Below are 20,952 nucleotides of genomic sequence, written 5' to 3'. Positions count from 1 at the left end.
TTGTACATCGCACCAAATGTCTGTAAATATTTGTAGAGTGTTAACAAAGAAGTGGACGGAGAAACTGGACATTAACACGCTATCTGCCTGATACAGCTCTCCAGCTTGACCAGTGAAGAGGGATTTACACATACGCTGTTGTAAGTGACACACGTATTGCCTGGCTGTTGTAAGTGACACACGTATTGCCTGGCTGTTGTAAGTGACACACGTATTGCTTGGCTGTTGTTAGTGACACATGTATTGCCTGGCTGTTGTTAGTGACACATGTATTGCCTGGCTGTTGTAAGTGACACACGTATTGCCTGGCTGTGTGACACACGTATTGCCTGGCTGTTGTAAGTGACACACGTATTGCCTGGCTGTTGTTAGTGACACACGTATTGCCTGGCTGTTGTAAGTGACACACGTATTGCCTGGCTGTGTAAGTGACACACGTATTGCCTGGCTGTTGTAAGTGACACACGTATTGCCTGGCTGTTGTAAGTGACACACGTATTGCCTGGCTGTTGTAAGTGACACACGTATTGCCTGGCTGTTGTAAGTGACACATGTATTGCCTGGCTGTGTAAGTGACACACGTATTGCCTGGCTGTTGTAAGTGACACACGTATTGCCTGGCTGTTGTAAGTGACACACGTATTGCCTGGCTGTGTAAGTGACACACGTATTGCCTGGCTGTTGTAAGTGACACACGTATTGCCTGGCTGTTGTAAGTGACACACGTATTGCCTGGCTGTGTAAGTGACACACGTATTGCCTGGCTGTTGTAAGTGACACACGTATTGCCTGGCTGTTGTAAGTGACACACGTATTGCCTGGCTGTGTAAGTGACACACGTATTGCCTGGCTGTTGTAAGTGACACACGTATTGCCTGGCTGTTGTAAGTGACACACGTATTGCCTGGCTGTGTAAGTGACACACGTATTGCCTGGCTGTTGTAAGTGACACACGTATTGCCTGGCTGTTGTAAGTGACACACGTATTGCCTGGCTGTGTAAGTGACACACGTATTGCCTGGCTGTTGTAAGTGACACACGTATTGCCTGGCTGTGTAAGTGACACACGTATTGCCTGGCTGTGTAAGTGACACACGTATTGCCTGGCTGTTGTAAGTGACACACGTATTGCCTGGCTGTTGTAAGTGACACACGTATTGCCTGGCTGTTGTAAGTGACACACATATTGCCTGGCTGTGTAAGTGACACACGTATTGCCTGGCTGTTGTAAGTGACACACGTATTGCCTGGCTGTTGTAAGTGACACATGTATTGCCTGGCTGTTGTAAGTGACGCACGTATTGCCTGGCTGTGTAAGTGACGCACGTATTGCCTGGCTGTGTAAGTGACACACGTATTGCCTGGCTGTGTAAGTGACACACGTATTGCCTGGCTGTGTAAGTGACACACGTATTGCCTGGCTGTTGTAAGTGACGCACGTATTGCCTGGCTGTGTAAGTGACGCACGTATTGCCTGGCTGTGTAAGTGACACACGTATTGCCTGGCTGTGTAAGTGACACACGTATTGCCTGGCTGTTGAAAGTGACACACGTATTGCCTGGCTGTTGTAAGTGACACACGTATTGCCTGGCTGTTGTAAGTGACACACGTATTGCCTGGCTGTGTAAGTGACACACGTATTGCCTGGCTGTGTAAGTGACACACGTATTGCCTGGCTGTTGTAAGTGACACACGTATTGCCTGGCTGTTGTAAGTGACACACGTATTGCCTGGCTGTTGTAAGTGACACACGTATTGCCTGGCTGTTGTTAGTGACACATGTATTGCCTGGCTGTGTAAGTGACACACGTATTGCCTGGCTGTTGTAAGTGACACACGTATTGCCTGGCTGTGTAAGTGACACACGTATTGCTTGGCTGTTGTAAGTGACACACGTATTGCCTGGCTGTTGTAAGTGACACACGTATTGCCTGGCTGTTTTAAGTGACACTCGTATTGCCTGGCTGTTGTAAGTGACACACGTATTGCCTGGCTGTTGTAAGTGACACACGTATTGCCTGGCTGTTGTAAGTGACACACGTATTGCCTGGCTGTTGTAAGTGACACACGTATTGCCTGGCTGTGTAAGTGACACACGTATTGCCTGGCTGTGTAAGTGACACACGTATTGCCTGGCTGTTTTAAGTGACACACGTATTGCCTGGCTGTTGTAAGTGACACACGTATTGCCTGGCTGTTGTAAGTGACACACGTATTGCCTGGCTGTTGTAAGTGACACACGTATTGCCTGGCTGTTGTAAGTGACACACGTATTGCCTGGCTGTTGTAAGTGACACACGTATTGCCTGGCTGTTGTAAGTGACACACGTATTGCCTGGCTGTGTAAGTGACACACGTATTGCCTGGCTGTGTAAGTGACACACGTATTGCCTGGCTGTTGTAAGTGACACACGTATTGCCTGGCTGTTGTAAGTGACACACGTATTGCCTGGCTGTGTAAGTGACACACGTATTGCCTGGCTGTTGTAAGTGACACACGTATTGCCTGGCTGTTGTAAATGACACACGTATTGCCTGGCTGTTGTAAGTGACACACGTATTGCCTGGCTGTGTAAGTGACACACGTATTGCCTGGCTGTTGTAAGTGACACACGTATTGCCTGGCTGTTGTAAGTGACACACGTATTACCTGGCTGTGTAAGTGACACACGTATTGCCTGGCTGTGTAAGTGACACACGTATTGCCTGGCTGTTGTAAGTGACACACGTATTGCCTGGCTGTGTAAGTGACACACGTATTGGCTGGCTGTGTAAGTGACACACGTATTGCCTGGCTGTGTAAGTGACACACGTATTGCCTGGCTGTTGTAAGTGACACACGTATTGCCTGGCTGTTGTAAGTGACACACGTATTGCCTGGCTGTTGTAAGTGACACACGTATTGCCTGGCTGTTGTTAGTGACACATGTATTGCCTGGCTGTTGTAAGTGACACACGTATTGCCTGGCTGTGTAAGTGACACACGTATTGCCTGGCTGTTGTAAGTGACACACGTATTGCCTGGCTGTGTAAGTGACACACGTATTGCCTGGCTGTTTTAAGTGACACACGTATTGCCTGGCTGTTGTAAGTGACACACGTATTGCCTGGCTGTTGTAAGTGACACACGTATTGCCTGGCTGTTGTAAGTGACACACGTATTGCCTGGCTGTTGTAAGTGACACACGTATTGCCTGGCTGTTGTAAGTGACACACGTATTGCCTGGCTGTGTAAGTGACACACGTATTGCCTGGCTGTGTAAGTGACACACGTATTGCCTGGCTGTTGTAAGTGACACACGTATTGCCTGGCTGTTGTAAGTGACACACGTATTGCCTGGCTGTTGTAAGTGACACACGTATTGCCTGGCTGTGTAAGTGACACACGTATTGCCTGGCTGTTGTAAGTGACACACGTATTGCCTGGCTGTTGTAAATGACACACGTATTGCCTGGCTGTTGTAAGTGACACACGTATTGCCTGGCTGTGTAAGTGACACACGTATTGCCTGGCTGTTGTAAGTGACACACGTATTGCCTGGCTGTTGTAAGTGACACACGTATTACCTGGCTGTGTAAGTGACACACGTATTGCCTGGCTGTGTAAGTGACACACGTATTGCCTGGCTGTTGTAAGTGACACACGTATTGCCTGGCTGTGTAAGTGACACACGTATTGGCTGGCTGTGTAAGTGACACACGTATTGCCTGGCTGTGTAAGTGACACACGTATTGCCTGGCTGTTGTAAGTGACACACGTATTGCCTGGCTGTTGTAAGTGACACACGTATTGCCTGGCTGTTGTAAGTGACACACGTATTGCCTGGCTGTTGTAAGTGACACACGTATTGCCTGGCTGTTGTAAGTGACACACGTATTGCCTGGCTGTTGTAAGTGACACACGTATTGCCTGGCTGTTGTAAGTGACACACGTATTGCCTGGCTGTTGTAAGTGACACACGTATTGCCTGGCTGTGTAAGTGACACACGTATTGCCTGGCTGTTGTAAGTGACACACGTATTGCCTGGCTGTTGTAAGTGACACACGTATTGCCTGGCTGTTGTAAGTGACACACGTATTGCCTGGCTGTTGTAAGTGACACACGTATTGCCTGGCTGTTGTAAGTGACACACGTATTGCCTGGCTGTTGTAAGTGACACACGTATTGCCTGGCTGTTGTAAGTGACACACGTATTGCCTGGCTGTGTAAGTGACACACGTATTGCCTGGCTGTTGTAAGTGACACGTATTGCCTGGCTGTTGTAAGTGACACACGTATTGCCTGGCTGTTGTAAGTGACACACGTATTGCCTGGCTGTGTAAGTGACACACGTATTGCCTGGCTGTTGTAAGTGACACACGTATTGCCTGGCTGTGTAAGTGACACACGTATTGCCTGGCTGTTGTAAGTGACACACGTATTGCCTGGCTGTTGTAAGTGACACACGTATTGCCTGGCTGTTGTAAGTGACACACGTATTGCCTGGCTGTTGTAAGTGACACACGTATTGCCTGGCTGTTGTAAGTGACACACGTATTGCCTGGCTGTTGTAAGTGACACACGTATTGCCTGGCTGTTGTAAGTGACACACGTATTGCCTGGCTGTTGTAAGTGACACACGTATTGCCTGGCTGTGTAAGTGACACACGTATTGCCTGGCTGTTGTAAGTGACACACGTATTGCCTGGCTGTTGTAAGTGACACACGTATTGCCTGGCTGTTGTAAGTGACACACGTATTGCCTGGCTGTGTAAGTGACACACGTATTGCCTGGCTGTTGTAAGTGACACACGTATTGCCTGGCTGTTGTAAGTGACACATGTATTGCCTGGCTGTGTAAGTGACACACGTATTGCCTGGCTGTTGTAAGTGACACACGTATTGCCTGGCTGTTGTAAGTGACACATGTATTGCCTGGCTGTTGTAAGTGACACATGTATTGCCTGGCTGTTCTTAGTGAGTCTCCCGAAACCAATCGTTATAGAAGTCCTGCACACTGACCTGCGATGACGAAACCTGTGGTCAGTTTAGGTCTGATTGTCACGACAAAGTGACTGCATTAAAAAGTTTAATAAACATGTCCGCTTGCTGCACGTGTGAATAATAACCACACAAAATAACCTCTAACCCCTTCTTCTTTTTCCAATTAAAAAAAGATTTTGAATTAACCACATTTTATTTTTAATTTATTTTTTTTTACAACGAATGTTGTTGTTATCATTCTTTATATATAGGCTCCATGGGCGTAGCCGGGGGGGGGGGTTGGGGTTCAAACCCCACCCGAAATGAAATCCCCCCCAGGAGAGATGGACTTAAATGACTGATTTTTTGCTTTGATTTTGTTTATTTTAGGTGAGATTTTAATACTAAACCATCACTTGCCCCAGCGCAGCCAAGGGGGTTTTGAGTTTAAAACCCCCTACCAGGGGGTTTTGCAGTTAAATCTCCCTCTTCTGTAAAACAAAAACAAAAAATGCAAACGACAATCCCCAAATTCCAAGAGCACAGTTAAGGAAGATTTTGATTTTAAAACCCCCTCCAAAATTTACGAAAAACTCCCTCTGACGTTCAATCAATGGTGCCTGATGTTACAATCTATGAAGATGCTATGATGGATGTCACGTTGTAGATTATCTTGATCTGTATCACACCATCAATGATCGTGATTGCCGAGGATTCTAAAGTTGTCAGTTGATAAGATGATCATTTAGAAGTTGATTGGATGATCATCTAGAAGTTGCCAGTTGATAAGAGGATCATCTAGATCTAGGAGTTACTATTTAACAATACGATGTAAGTATTTTATTGTATTCAATGAAGAAACTTCTGTTCGTCTAAAAACAATTACTTTAATTCAGAACTTGAAAACGCTATTCACAAATAATTACAATGGTTAAATGTACTTGAATATAATAACTGATCTACACAATAATATAACTGAGTCCTAATACAAAAGGTACATGTTCTCTATTTCACGTTACATACAAGATTGATGTTATCACTAATACGTTCCAAAACAAGACCGATGCGATTTTGGATCTTGCCCGGGCACTAGAGCATAATCACGTGATCAACAACTCTACACTGCAAGACGAACCAATAAATGCAGCTTAACATACAACAATTAACATTTCGAAGTCAATCATATACATTCTGAAACTGAAAGTAAATACATGCCTGGTTTTTCCGAGCTAGCTCAAGTCCCGTCGACAAGCTAAATATAGACTGTGTACGTGACACTCCCTATACAATATGAAAAAAAAAGCAAATTATGCACTCAAAATTTTATGAGCGTAGCTAAAGGAGTTTTGAGTTTAAAACCCCCTACCAGGGGGTTTTTGCAGTTAAATCGCCCTCTTCTATAAAACAAAACAAAAAAATGCAAACGACAATCCCCAAATTTCAAGAGCACAATTAAGGAAGATTTTGATTTTAAAACCCCCTCCAAAATCTACGATAAACCCCCTCTTCAATATAAAAAAAATCAAATTATACACTCAAAATATTATGAGCGTAGCTAAATGGGTTTTGACTCAGTTTTAACTTTAAACTCCCCTCCAGTGGAGTTTGAAGCTAAAAAATACATCTTCAATAAAAAATAAAAACATTACTCTAAAATCTATGAGCGTAGCCAAAGGGGTTTTGAGTTAAACCCCCCCCCCCCCCCCCCCGCAAACGGATTTAAAGCTAAAAAATACATCTTCAATTTAAAAAAAAAAAAAAAAGCCAATTACGCTATCAAAATGCTATGAGCATTGCCAAAAGGGGTTTTGAGTTTAAACCCCCATTCGGAGGGGTTTGATGCTAAAAAAAAATACCTCTTCAATATAAAAAAAAAAGCAAAATTACACACTAAAATTATTTGAGCGTAGCCAAGCCAATTGAGGGTTTTGAGTTTAAACTCCTCTCTTCCACATGGTTTTGAATTTAAAATCCCCCTACAAAGCGTTTTGAGGTGGAAAACCTCTATCTTCAATATTATTCTAAAGCAACCTACAGTTACCAAATTCTATGACCGTAGCTAAATTGGGTTTTTAAAAAAAAATTACTTCAGAGTTTAAAACCCCCAACAGATGATTTTGACGAAACTTTCCTTTTCGATATAAAATCTAAAGCAAACTACAGTCACCTAATTCCACGAGCGTATTCAAGAGAGGTTACACATTTCTACCGTTGGCGGGGCTCCATTAATAAAGTGCAGTGTATAGTCATCTGCCGAAATTGAAAAACACTAAATGTGGCTCAAAAAAGATGGCTAAGACAGATTTTAGGAGTCAGTTATAGAGATCGGGTCTAAATTAAGGAAATCCTATGCCGAACCCCTTAGTAAGATTGTGACAGAGCGTCGCATGAGGTTTGTGGGACATGTTCTCCGACAAAATGAATTACGCATAATAAGAAATGGGATGACATACTAGTACAACTTGGCACCACACATTCATGGAGGTCCTCAGAGCATGTGGGAAGAGGCTTCAGTCATTACCAGTGACAGGTTTATGTGGAAACAGCTTGACGGCAAATGCGCCGAACGGCGCGGGAGGTTCTAAGTCAGTAAAAATTGCACACTAGGTTTTTGAAATAAGACTTTTTAATAGCAGGAAAATGCACTGTAGATACCTCAGAATATGCATTTTGTTGGCATTCAATACCAGAAATATTGCTCATGGCGGCGGGGCTCCGCCCCGCGCTGGAGAGCTCCTAGCGCTCCCCCAGACCCCCTTGCTGGCAACGGCGGGAAGTCAACAATTTTTCCACTAACTACAGAACCTATTCTAGGGCACAATAAACGTGTTCCGAAAGAATGAAGGGTCAGAATGTAATAAAGATTATGTAAACACACACACATACATACATACACATATTTTTTTCTCGGGGGGGGGGGGGAGAGAAAAAGTCCCCCCTACCCCCCCCCCCCCCACCCAAAAAAAAATCCTGGCTTACGCCCATGATAGGCTCTATTTATTATCTATTTGTAAGTTACCACTCACTGCTTCATTGATCAAGAGATCTCTTAAACTGTCGTGCGTATCCGCATCAAATTTCGTACACAGGTTCCTTTTACCCCCTAGATTGGGCCTAGATGCTCATTAAGACAAAATCGCAACCTTGGTACCGCAAGCTTTCTATTATCATCATCATCACCAAACTCCATTTGAGTGAGGGCTCGAGAGGTTCAAATCCGTTTTTACTGACGGGCCCCATCCAGGTGAGGGTTAGCCAGAGCTAGTATCTGATGAAACTATGGTCTTTGTCCACCATTAGCACGTGAAGTCTAGTTTAGTCTTTTCCACTTTCGGGGCCGCTAAAAATCACACAAATTTCGTATTTCTAAAGCAAATATTGGGGTTCCAGGGAACGAAAGAGAGAGAGAACGAGGAAAAGAGAGAGCCGGCCATGAAATTACACACACTAACTCACGGACTACAAAAGTATGTTAGGTTGATCGTTAAAATGTGGGCGGACGAATTTTAGTATAGAATTCACACAATTTGTATACGAATTTATTACTTATTTATTTCTTATGTTAATAATATATACTATATATTTATATTTCAACCTATTTTTAGATTATTTCGGCCCCCCCCCCCCCAATTTCTAGTATACTGGCCGATTTGGTGGGGTGGGGAGGGGGCGATAACATCAATCCCGCCCCCCCCCCTCAACTTAACTTTCGAGAGGGGGGAGCGGTCCAATTTATTTGTAGAAATCACAGCTTGCTAACATATCTATATGATTAAAACTTTTATTGATATTTTAACTGATCTTTATATTATGTCGTTCCCCTGTTGGCCGATTGGGTGGGGGGGGGGGCGAATACATCTACTACCCTTCGCCCCCCTTCTGGTATCCTGGCCGATTCGGTGGGGTAAGGGGGGTGATTGCATCTAGTGCCCTCCCCACTCTAGCCCTCCGAGTGTGTGGGGGGGGGGCGGTCCTATTTTTATGGAGAAATCAAAGTTTGTGAACAAAATTAGTTAAATATCTATATAATATAAGCTACATATTGATATGTGAACCCATTTGTATATTATGTCGCACCACACTTTAATCTCAAATACAAAATGAAAAGGGCTGTACATTTATAAAATTAGGGTACGTTTGCCAAAAACTATAAATAGTCGTAGCGAAACTCTGATATAGCCCTTCTTTCAGACACTATTAAGGTTGTGGGATTGGCAGACTATTCGCCTCTCTAAGACCTGCCTGTTCAATTAGCTTTCAATTTATCAGACAGTTTAATTTATTATAGAGACCATTTTAATAATAAAATATTATTATCAGTTGAGTCTCTGCTCCTCCCTTTAAAACTTTGTTGTGGGATGAAAGTAAATAGTTCATGACTTCGTCAAACTCAAGTTGTGCTCTGTGCTCTAGTCTGTAAAACATAATCATTGAAAGAAAGACAAGTTTTAATAATTACTTTCTAAGCTGAATGTAAATATAAAACTATGGCCGGTAGATTACAAACACGATTTTAAAAACTTGGAAAACAGTCCCTGCCAAGTAGTTCAATAAAAGATCCCTGGACGAGTTTCATGATGTGTCCATGTTTGTCAGCAAACCGATTGTCAAGATACGGCATTGATATTTGAACATTGACTCAGGCAAGGGAGAGAAGTCTCCGTTGGCTTGATGTCTTTAGGCTAAAACGAAGGAAGAGATTTTCTAGATCATAGGTTGATGTCGAAATGTCGAAACTTTTAAGAAAAAATGTAATAATTCTATTCTGTCAATTATTTGGTAAGTGTATTTTATTCTATACCCATTTTTAGCAATTAGTTGAGTATTGTTCTTATTGTGAGTATTTGTATAATATAATCTGAATTGTGATGTATAATAGAAGAAGAGAAAAGTTATTACTCATTTATATGTTGACGGCATAGTACGAAAGTCTGTATTGTATAGAACGCTCGATGCCTTCTGTATAAATTTCTGTTCTTAAATATGTTTCAGCCCCCCTCTCCTTTTTACTTTATTTCATTGACGTTTGACAATCGTTCCGTTATTTGTACTAATCTGAGTAATATTCCTTGACCTAACATCTCATCTCTGCCTGTGGTTCCCTCTGAGGCATAGGCCACCAACCTGCTTCCTCCAAGCGTCTCGGTTCTGGGCAAGTCTCTCCAACTGTCCCCACGTCTTGCCCTGGGACATAGGCCACCAACATGCTTCCTCCAAGCATCTCGGTTCTGGGCAAGTCTCTGCAACTGTTCTCTCGTCTTGCCCATCTTAATTGGCACCTACTTCCAAATCGCCGCGCCATGTATTCCTGGGCCGTCCCCTCTTCCTCTTTCCTTAGGGGTTCCAGGTTAGGGCTTGCCTGATTATGTTGGATGCAGCCTTGCGGAGGGTGTGACCTATCCATCTCCAGCGTCTCTGAAGCATATCTACTTCAAAGGGCTGCAGCTTTGTTCTTTGCCACAGTTCAACATTCAAGATCTTGTCTGGATAGCGGATCATAAAAATCCTTCTAGGGCAGGTATTGATGAATGCCTGGATTTTTCTCATGTTGGTGATGTTGGTTCTCCAGGTCTCTGCTCCACAAAGTAGTATTGGTTTAACAATGGTATTAAAGAGCCTGATCTTGGTGGTGTTGGTTCTCCAGGTCTCTGCTCCACAAAGTAGTATTGACCTAACAATGGTATTAAAGAGCCTGATCTTGGTGGTGTTGGTTCTCCAGGTCTCTGCTCCACAAAGTAGTATTGACTTAACAATGGTATTAAAGAGCCTGATCTTGGTGGTGTTGGTTCTCCAGGTCTCTGCTCCACAAAGTAGTACTGACTTAACAATGGTATTAAAGAGCCTGATCTTGGTGGTGTTGGTTCTCCAGGTCTCTGCTCCACAAAGTAGTATTGACTTAACAATGGTATTAAAGAGCCTGATCTTGGTGATGGTGTTTATTTCCCTAGATCCCCAGGTGATGGAAGGCTGCTCAAGCTTTACCAATGCGGGTTCTGACATATGAATTTGTTCCTCCATGGTGGTCTAGGATACTGCCGAGATAGGTGAAGCTTTCCACCTCTTCTTGCGCCTCAACTTGGACTGTAATGGGTGTATTGTTGGATGCCTTTATCTTGAACATTCTGCAATTGTCCACAATGACGCTTATCTTTTCTGCATTTGCTGCTGTGTGTGAGGAAGAAGAGCCAGGTCATCTGCAAAGTCAAGGTCGTCTAGCTGTTTCTACAGTGTCCACTGTATACCGTTCCGCTTCTGTCTGTCTTGATGACCCAATCTATGGCTAGCAGAAACCTAACATACCTAGCATACAGTCTGAATCAGAGCAAGCCTTGCTATTATATAGTAGATAGACATTGTAGACAGTTTGAATCACAGCAAGCCTTCCTATAATATAGTAGATGGACATTGTAGACAGTTTGAATCACAGCAAGCCTTCCTATTATATAGTAGATGGACATTGTAGACAGTTTGAATCACAGCAAGCCTTCCTATTATATAGTAGATGGACATTGTAGACAGTTTGAATCACAGCAAGCCTTCCTATTATATAGTAGATAGACATTGTAGACAGTTTGAATCACAGCAAGCCTTCCTATTATATAGTAGATAGACATTGTAGACAGTTTGAATCACAGCAAGCCTTGCTATTATATAGTAGATGGACATTGTAGACAGTTTGAATCACAGCAAGCCTTTCTATTATATAGTAGATGGACATTGTAGACAGTTTGAATCACAGCAAGCCTTCCTATTATATAGTAGATAGACATTGTAGACAGTTTGAATCACAGCAAGCCTTGCTATTATATAGTAGATAGACATTGTAGACAGTTTGAATCACAGCAAGCCTTCCTATTATATAGTAGATAGACATTGTAGACAGTTTGAATCACAGCAAGCCTTCCTATTATATAGTAGATAGACATTGTAGACAGTTTGAATCACAGCAAGCCTTCCTATTATATAGTAGATGGACATTGTAGACAGTTTGAATCACAGCAAGCCTTCCTATTATATAGTAGATGGACATTGTAGACAGTTTGAATCACAGCAAGCCTTCCTATTATATAGTAGATGGACATTGTAGACAGTTTGAATCACAGCAAGCCTTCCTATTATATAGTAGATGGACATTGTAGACAGTTTGAATCACAGCAAGCCTTCTTATTATATAGTAGATGGACATTGTAGACAGTTTGAATCACAGCAAGCCTTCCTATTATATAGTAGATAGACATTGTAGACAGTTTGAATCACAAAGCATATAAAATGTTTCTGCATCATTTCATTTCTAAGAGTCAACTTGTAAAAAAAAACAAAACAAAATGTTCACGTTCAAATTCTGTGCTAAAAGTTCAGGACACGGGAGTGTACCTACTAGAGACATTCAACTGTCTTCGTCATTTTGGTATTTCTGCCATCATGTTGTCTGTTAGTTCTAAATATATTTCTGAATGGAACATTTTCTACTTTGCTGAAGTCATACAATGATTAAACTTAATAATAGCAAGGTCATTGCCTTCTTAAAACACCGACATTGAACTTTTGTGTTCACAGTTTTTCTTGGTGTTTCTTCACTTAACAACGTTAGTTTGAAATTCGTCAGACATGTCCCGGTCTACAGCTGGCCCCGTCCTATAGCCCAGAGTATGAGAGTGACGTCACGTCTGTCCTGCGCTATCCAATGTCTTGAAAGGTAACAAATGAGAGATATTTGCCGTTTGCTAGGTATATAATAGTAACGCTAGATACATTTATTATTTAATAGTTACATTCTATAAACATTGATTTTTTGTGTGATTCTCACCACCTTTTAGTATGGCTCTGAGATCTGGCTGCTCTATAGAAGGCATATTTAAGGCCCACCAAAGGTTGCTTCGCTCCATAATTTGCATATGCTGACCAGATACATTACAAATAACCTGCTGGAGGCCTGTGTGGACAGTATAGAAGCACTAATTACCTTTCGACAGCTGCGCTGGATAGGTCACTTATCCTGCATGGGAGACGACCGCATACTAAAGGCGATTTTCTTGTCGAGCTTATAAGGAAGACGGCGTCACAGAGGTGCCCCCCCCACCCATAGGTTCAACTCAGGCGCCATTTCGCGCTCACTCGTATAGAGGTAAGTAGCTGGCAGCAGACGGCCTCTGAAAGAGCTGGAGAGCTCTCACAAAGACCTCGAGTACCACCCAAAGAAAAGTTTTTATTGAATACAGGTGCAGGAGATGAAAAGATAACGGAAAATGGATTTGTATACATAATGTTATGGCACGGTTAGGAATTAGTTATTTGTTTCGTAAGTATTGAAAGTTTTTACTTAGAGACAATGACGCGACTAGTAAAGACAAGAATAGGGTTTGATTAAGAAAGCGGAACGTTAACAGACTACTTTTGACGGCTTTAGAGAGAGGCAGGTTTTATGGACGTAAAGATTTAACTTGACGACATTCGACGGTTCCTTTTGTTATTATTGTTGTAATTATTTAACCGATTCGACATTTATTATCAGCGTCGAATAACTTGTATTGTTCGCCCTTCGCCTTTGTTATTGGATTTTGTTATTTGAGAGTTACCTCCGTTTGAATTATCTGCATAATACACAGCGCGGAATCGTCTAACAAATGAAATGGGGGGAAATATGCAGGCTGCAACTGGGTTTTCGTAGTCATGTGAAAAAAATCCACCCATTCATCTTCGGAACAGCAGTGGCGTCAATAAGGTCGGTGTCAGTTGGTGTAAAAAGCTCAGGTTGTCACCCCTCCCCCTAGCGTATGTTTTTTTTTCTTTTCATTGAGCCATAATACTGTGAATTAATTGATTGTTACACTGGAAAATGATTGTTGATTCTATTTTTAAATTTATTGTTTAAGACATTTCATCAATAGTTATTTCCTAAATTAAAAATGCATAATCATTGAAATTAAAAAAGTTGAATTGAACATGTTTTTTTTTGTTACTAAATGTTATTAGGGAAACAGTTCAACATTTTACTAGTGTTTCTCAAATGCTTTCGAAAGCACTGAACAAATATCGTCAAGACTCCAAAGGCAGATCAGCACTGAACAGATTTCGTCAAGACTTCAAAGGCAGATCAGCACTGAACAGATTTCATTAAGACACCAAAGGCAGATCAGCACTGAACAGATATCGTCAAGACACCAAAGGCAGATCAGCACTGAACAGATATCGTCAAGACTCCAAAGGCAGATAACCACTGAATAGATATCGTCAAGACTCCAAAGGCAGATCAGCACTGAACAGATTTTGTCAAGACTCCAAAGGCAGATCAGCACTGAACAGATTTTGTCAAGACTCCAAAGGCAGATCAGCACTGAACAGATTTCGTCAAGCCTTCAAAGACAGCTCAGCACTGAACAGATATCGTCAACACTTGTTAGGCTGATGGCCAGAGTGGATGACTAGCGTTCATAGACAAGAAGAAACACGTTGACCAAAGTCTTAGCATGGAAGCTGAAGAGAAGGAAGTGAAAACAATGCGTCCACGTAAAAAATGGCGTCGCACCTTATCAGCACCAGCTGGCTCTGGGACTCACCTTATCAGCACCAGCTTTCTCTTGGACTCACCTTATCAGCACCAGCTGGCTCTGGAAGTCACCTTATCAGCACCAGCTGGCTCTGGGACTCACCTTATCAGCACCAGCTGGCTCTGAGACTCACCTTATTAGCACCAGCTGGCTCTGGGACTCACCTTATCAGCACCAGCTGGCCCTGGGACTCACCTTATCAGCACCAGCTGGCTCTGGAAGTCACCTTATCAGCACCAGCTGGCTCTGGAAGTCACCTTATCAGCACCAGCTGGCTCTGGAAGTCACCTTATTAGCACCAGCTGGCTCTGGTAGTCACCTTATCAGCACCAGCTGGCTCTGGGACTCACCTTATCAGAACCAGCTGGCTCTGGTAGTCACCTTATTAGCACCAGCTGGCTCTGGTAGTCACCTTATCAGCACCAGCTGGCTCTGGGACTCACCTTATCAGCACCAGCTGGCTCTGGGACTCACCTTATCAGCACCAGCTGGCTCTGGGACTCACCTTATCAGCACCAGCTGGCTCTGGAAGTCACCTTATTAGCACCAGCTGGCTCTGGAAGTCACCTTATTAGCACCAGCTGGCTTTGGAAGTCACCTTATTAGCACCAGCTGGCTCTGGTAGTCACCTTATCAGCACCAGCTGGCTCTGGGACTCACCTTATCAGCACCAGCTGGCTCTGGAAGTCACCTTATTAGCACCAGCTGGCTCTGGTAGTCACCTTATAAGCACCAGCTGGCTCTGGGACTCACCTTAGCAGCACCAGCTGGCTCTGGGACTCACCTTATCAGCACCAGCTGGCTCTGGGACTCACCTTAGCAGCACCAGCTTGCTCTGCAAGTCACCTTATTAGCACCAGCTGGCTCTGGAAGTCACCTTATCAGCACCAGCTGGCTCTGGAAGTCACCTTATTAGCACCAGCTGGCTCTGGTAGTCACCTTATCAGCACCAGCTGGCTCTGGGACTCACCTTATTAGCACCAGCTGGCTCTGGAAGTCACCTTATTAGCACCAGTTGGCTCTGGTAGTCACCTTATCAGCACCAGCTGGCTCTGGGACTCACCTTAGCAGCACCAGCTGGCTCTGGGACTCACCTTATCAGCACCAGCTGGCTCTGGGACTCACCTTAGCAGCACCAGCTGGCTCTGGAAGTCACCTTATTAGCACCAGCTGGCTCTGGAAGTCACCTTATTATCACCAGCTGGTTCTGGGACTCACCTTATCATCACCAGCTGGCTCTGGGACTCACCTTATCAGCACCAGCTGGCTCTGGAAGTCACCTTATCAGCACCAGCTGGCTCTGGGACTCACCTTATCAGCACCAGCTGGGTCTGGAAGTCACCTTATCATCACCAGCTGGCTCTGGAAGTCACCTTATTAGCACCAGCTGGCTCTGGAAGTCACCTTATCAGCACCAGCTGGCTCTGGAAGTCACCTTATTAGCACCAGCTGGCTCTGGAAGTCACCTTATTAGCACCAGCTGGCAGTGGAAGTCACCTTATCAGCACCAGCTGGCTCTGGAAGTGACCTTATCAGCAACAGCTGGCTCTGGAAGTCACCTTATCAGCACCAGCTGGCTCTGGGACTCACCTTATCAGCACCAGCTGGCTCTGGAAGTCACCTTATCAGCACCAGCTGGCTCTGGAAGTCACCTTAGATCTTTCAGTAAAAAACGGCGCCAAACGGCACGCGAGCAATTAAGTCTCAATGTTGCTCTAAGTTTCTCAAACTTTTACAACCAAAAATGTTCGCCACCTACTTGGCCACCTACTTGGCCACCTACTTGGTCACCTACTTGGTCACCTACTTGGTCACCTACTTGGTCACTTACTTGGTCACCTACTTGGTCACCTACTTGGTCACTTACTTGGTCACCTACTTGGTCACCTACTTGGTCACCTACTTGGTCACCTACTTGGCCACCTACTTGGTCACCTACTTGGTCACCTACTTGGTCACCTACTTGGCCACCTACTTGGTCACCTACTTGGTCACCTACTTGGTCACCTACTTGGCCACCTACTTGGTCACCTACTTGGTCACCTACTTGGTCACCTACTTGGCCACCTACTTGGTCACCTACTTGGTCACCTACTTGGTCACCTACTTGGCCACCTACTTGGTCACCTACTTGGTCACCTACTTGGCCACCTACTTGGTCACCTACTTGGTCACCTACTTGGTCACCTACTTGGCCACCTACTTGGTCACCTACTTGGTCACCTACTTGGCTACCTAGTTGGTCACCTACTTGGTCACCTACTTGGCTACCTAGTTGGTCAGATAAGAGGTCTGGGGGGAGAGCCGTAACTTCACTCAGAATTATCCGGCCCCCGGGCGATTAGCGTTTTTCTGCATTTCTGAGCTTTAGAAACTCTTTTTCCTTTTTAAAATTACAAGCAGGGCCGGTCCTGATTACAAAGTCCAATAGACTTCAATGAAAAAGGTTTAGGACATTGAACTGTGACGAGGCAGTAAGAGCATGTACATTTGTCTTGAGTTTGATCGCGTCCTATTTAGCAAGTCGTAGCGAGCATGTTCTTGTCACGTTGATAGAAGGCGGTACTTTCACCCAGAAACATTTGTCCCTTCTGACACTAGAAGGTGGCAGACTCGAGAATTGCGTTGGGGAAAAACTTTGTGAAATGTTTTCTTCTAAAGAACTTTTTGAATCGATTTTGTGACTAACGACCAAAACAAAAGTTCTGCTTCAAAGATGAAACAACGTCATGTCATTGAATGAATGAAACATTGGTTAATAATGTCGTTTGGACGAGATGAACAGGCTACTCATATATGGGGGAACTAGAACACAAATACAACCCAAGCTGTCTTTAAAAGTGCATTTTTAAAAGTGTCACCCCCTTATGGGTGTCACGCGGTGTGTCCGCACCCCTCCCCCCTTGTGACGCCACTGATGGTTATAAAACTATCAATTCCTTAAGATTTAAGTCAGTTAACAATACTCTCGGACACATACTCCTGTCTACTAGTCAATTTGTCTATAAAATACAATGAAAATAGTAACCATTAAAGTTGTATACCATCCAACACCCTGTAAGGCAGTGCGGAACACAACTGAAGAGAACAGCACACTATTTTTCCTTGGCACAGTCTGCAAAAGAGCTCACAGCTCAGCTGCAAATAGCTGGCTACAAGAAAAATAACAAGTTTGTCTAATTGTCTTGTTTCTAGGTACCCCAGCAGTTGTCATGGTTATCTGTACAACGGAACTAGTCAATTGTGTACTCCTTGTTCCGGATTATCTCCCCATTCACAGCCGCAGTTCTCTTTAGGCTTAGGAGATTTCTATTTTCATGAGTCTTGTGATTCTTATCCAGATTTTAAGTAAGTATATGCCTGTCTGTCTATCTGTCTGTCTGTCTATCTATATATATATATATATTTATATATATATATATATATTGTTACGATCTCTCCTAATCTGGCCTTCTGTAAACACTGCTAAACACAACACAGCATATCTAACACAAGAACTTCACAACAAGAGTCTCAAGTAACAATGTGGTGGTTTAATGACAAATACATGAAAAGTCAATACAACACTACATCAAATTCAAATGCTTTAACACAAGAGAACTGCCTACTAAACACTCCAAGTCTTTCTCTGTCTACTTCTAGACTCGTACAGCTACATTTTCAAGGACTCACTTTTTAGCACACTGTCCTTACTGTCCTTTCTAACACACTGTCTCTCGTCTGTAAATGACCATAACATTGGACGATTGGTCATATTGCGAGCATTAGCAGTAATGTCCCTTGTTCACCAGCCCTTGACCTGTGATTGGTCTGAATCATGTGTGTCAGTAGGCCGCACACACATTAACCCTTTCAGTCCGCCACTAGGGTTATATTATATACAATGTTGTTTTTTTTGTAAAGTGATTAGGCGCCGGTACTCAGTAGTTGATTGCCTAACTTTTAACCACTAAAAATTAATAATATACGTTAAAATACAAGAAAAGTAATATATATTTTTTCAAAAAGGTGCCGGTACGCCGTACCGGTGCGTACCGTCACAAAAAAAGCCCTATGTATAATATATATACAGTGCTTCTTTTGTGGCTGTACGCACCGGTACCTTTTTCAATGTTTTTTTCTTGTACTTTAACGTTGACTACCGGCACCTATTTGTTTCCCAATAAAAAGCACTATATATATATATATATATATATATATATATATATATATATATATATATATATATATATATCACTCTGGCTATCTGCTAACCTAATAACTGTTCTATTTGATTGCAGAATCCACACATTGGTAAATGGTACCATCACAGTGTCAGCCTACGCTGCCTACTTTAAGTACCCTCCTAGGAACTACACGCAAGCTCAAGTCATATGTCAAAGTATGAATGCGCATTTGTTTGTGGCCAGATCGGTAGAAAAATTTTATCTCTTCCTGTCTATTGGAGACAATACTCTCGGCGACTGGATAGGTCTGGATGACCTGGCGAATGAAGGTCATTTTGTCTGGATAGATAATGGTGAAGAAATAAACCCACTGTTGAAGCCCCTTTTGTTTGATATCTACCAACCAGACAACGCCAATGGAAATGAAGATTGTGTTTATAAAAGAAGTTTAACAGATCCACATTCCCTGACACTTAATGACGCTCCATGTGCTTCAAATATTTCGTACATATGTGAGAACCCTCGTTGCTGATCAATACACAATGTTTATATTTCGTACATATGTGAGAACCCTCGTTGCTGAGCAATACACAATGTTTCTACCTAGAGAAAGGCACAATCATAGATATATATATATATATATTACATTCCTATTACGTCTAGTCGGAGGCGGCCTTAGCAGGGGCTTTGGGCGAGTGTCAGACACACTGAATTGCGTCAATCTTCTGCACGTAAAATTTGGACTAAATCCAAGCAGCACTTCAAGCCTGTAGTTCAATGTTAGTCAACTCTTGAAGTTGTATAGAAATGCAATGGTTGAAGCTGTTCAAATGTTTTTTTCTATTGCTTTTGATTTACTCTCGCTAAGAAATATCCTGTTCTGAATGCCTCCTCAGGTGAAGATGTCGATTCGTCGTTATTCTCATAGTCAAATCATTTGTTTTTTTTTTCTTGCGCCTGAATGTTCGTTCCTTGAACATTTGCATTGCCAGCGACAGTCAACACCCTGACTTTTTTCCTTTGATAGCGTAGCGCTTTATCACTTTGGAGGCCACACCTCGCCGTGTTTTTGACAGTGATTTGGTTGCTACTTCTTCTTCTTCTTCGTTCTCATTGTTATGTTTGAGCGTTCAGATGACTAGACCAATATGTGAGATGAACTGCGCAGTGGTTTCCGAATCAGGAAGCTCCTTGCCGGCTGAGACTTCCATCATCCTTGCCGGCTGAGGCTTCCAAAATATGAAGTAACAAGTTTCCATGACAACTGGTCTCTGGTTTCCAAAGGTGGAGGTGACAAGGGAATCTTCAATCACGTGTCCCCCCTCTCAGGCGCGGGGCTGTTACCCCACTTGCCCCTCTCAGGCGCGGGGCTGTTACCCCACTTGCCACCCCCTAAGGCCGCCTCTACATATAAGTAATCATATAGTATAGAGAACAGATTTAAATTTATTTGCTAAGTGTGCTATTTATTGAGCAGTAACAAGTTTACAATCGTCAAGCATAATTATTAATCCTCCATTTGTTTACCTTGACACTTGAAGAATTCTTTGAAATTCAAAAGAAGTAATTTATAAACGACAGAAAAGAGAAAAATGTAGATCGAGATATCAAATCTAAACAAATCTAAAGAAATGTAGGGATGTTTTATAAAGAACAAATGAATTAAGATCAGCCCATAGTCCGCCATGCATGTAGATTGGCTGGTTTCAACGTTTCAGAACTTGACTATCAGAAGCTAGAAACTCAATTCTACCCACAATCCTCCAGACAGAATGTTTTGGATTGCCTACGATCACTTACTCCGCTTGTTGCCAGGTTACGTTCAGCGTGAAGATTGCATGAGTTTCTACAGGTAGACAAAGAGATGTATGTCACCATGGGATTGTGGGCTGATGACGAAGGAAAGGATTGCAAGAACATTATTTGAACATTGGACAACACAGACATAACCAAGAGACATACAAGGATCTTTCTTTGTAAATATAATCTCCCTTATATTAGTATTATTTCAAAAGATATTAATTTAAAAAACAAACAACGTCTTGCATTATATTTTGCAATGTTTAGATGGAGATTCGTTACAAGAAAATACAATGTAGGCCTATTAAAACTCCCTGTCCACTGGTATCTGCAATAGTAGCGTTCCTTTGACTGGCACCAAAAATTCCCTGAAAGTTGCCGAAGTTGAAGTTTGTTGTTATACCCTAACCTTTATAACTCTTTCAGAGACGCACCTTGGGCGAGACCAATTGTCATAGAAGGTCTGAACACTG

General features: G+C 42.9%; 1 protein-coding gene across 1 annotated transcript; it reads left to right on the top strand.

Annotated features, from left to right (window-relative positions):
- The first annotated feature begins 9,592 nt into the window (after window positions 1–9,592).
- Window positions 9,593–20,702, top strand: LOC129928049 (uncharacterized). Its single transcript, XM_056040079.1, has 4 exons — window positions 9,593–9,744; window positions 12,523–12,661; window positions 17,709–17,861; window positions 18,794–20,702. The coding sequence occupies exons 1-4, from the start codon at window positions 9,693–9,695 to the stop codon at window positions 19,209–19,211; spliced, it is 762 nt and encodes a 253-aa protein (XP_055896054.1). The 5' UTR covers window positions 9,593–9,692; the 3' UTR covers window positions 19,212–20,702.
- Window positions 20,703–20,952: the final 250 nt, after the last annotated feature.

This window comes from Biomphalaria glabrata, chromosome 9 (genome assembly GCF_947242115.1).
Source record: "Biomphalaria glabrata chromosome 9, xgBioGlab47.1, whole genome shotgun sequence".
Lineage (NCBI taxonomy): Eukaryota > Metazoa > Mollusca > Gastropoda > Planorbidae > Biomphalaria > Biomphalaria glabrata.
Note: the sequence above shows the minus strand (reverse complement) of the source record. Positions and strands in the feature narration are given on the sequence as shown.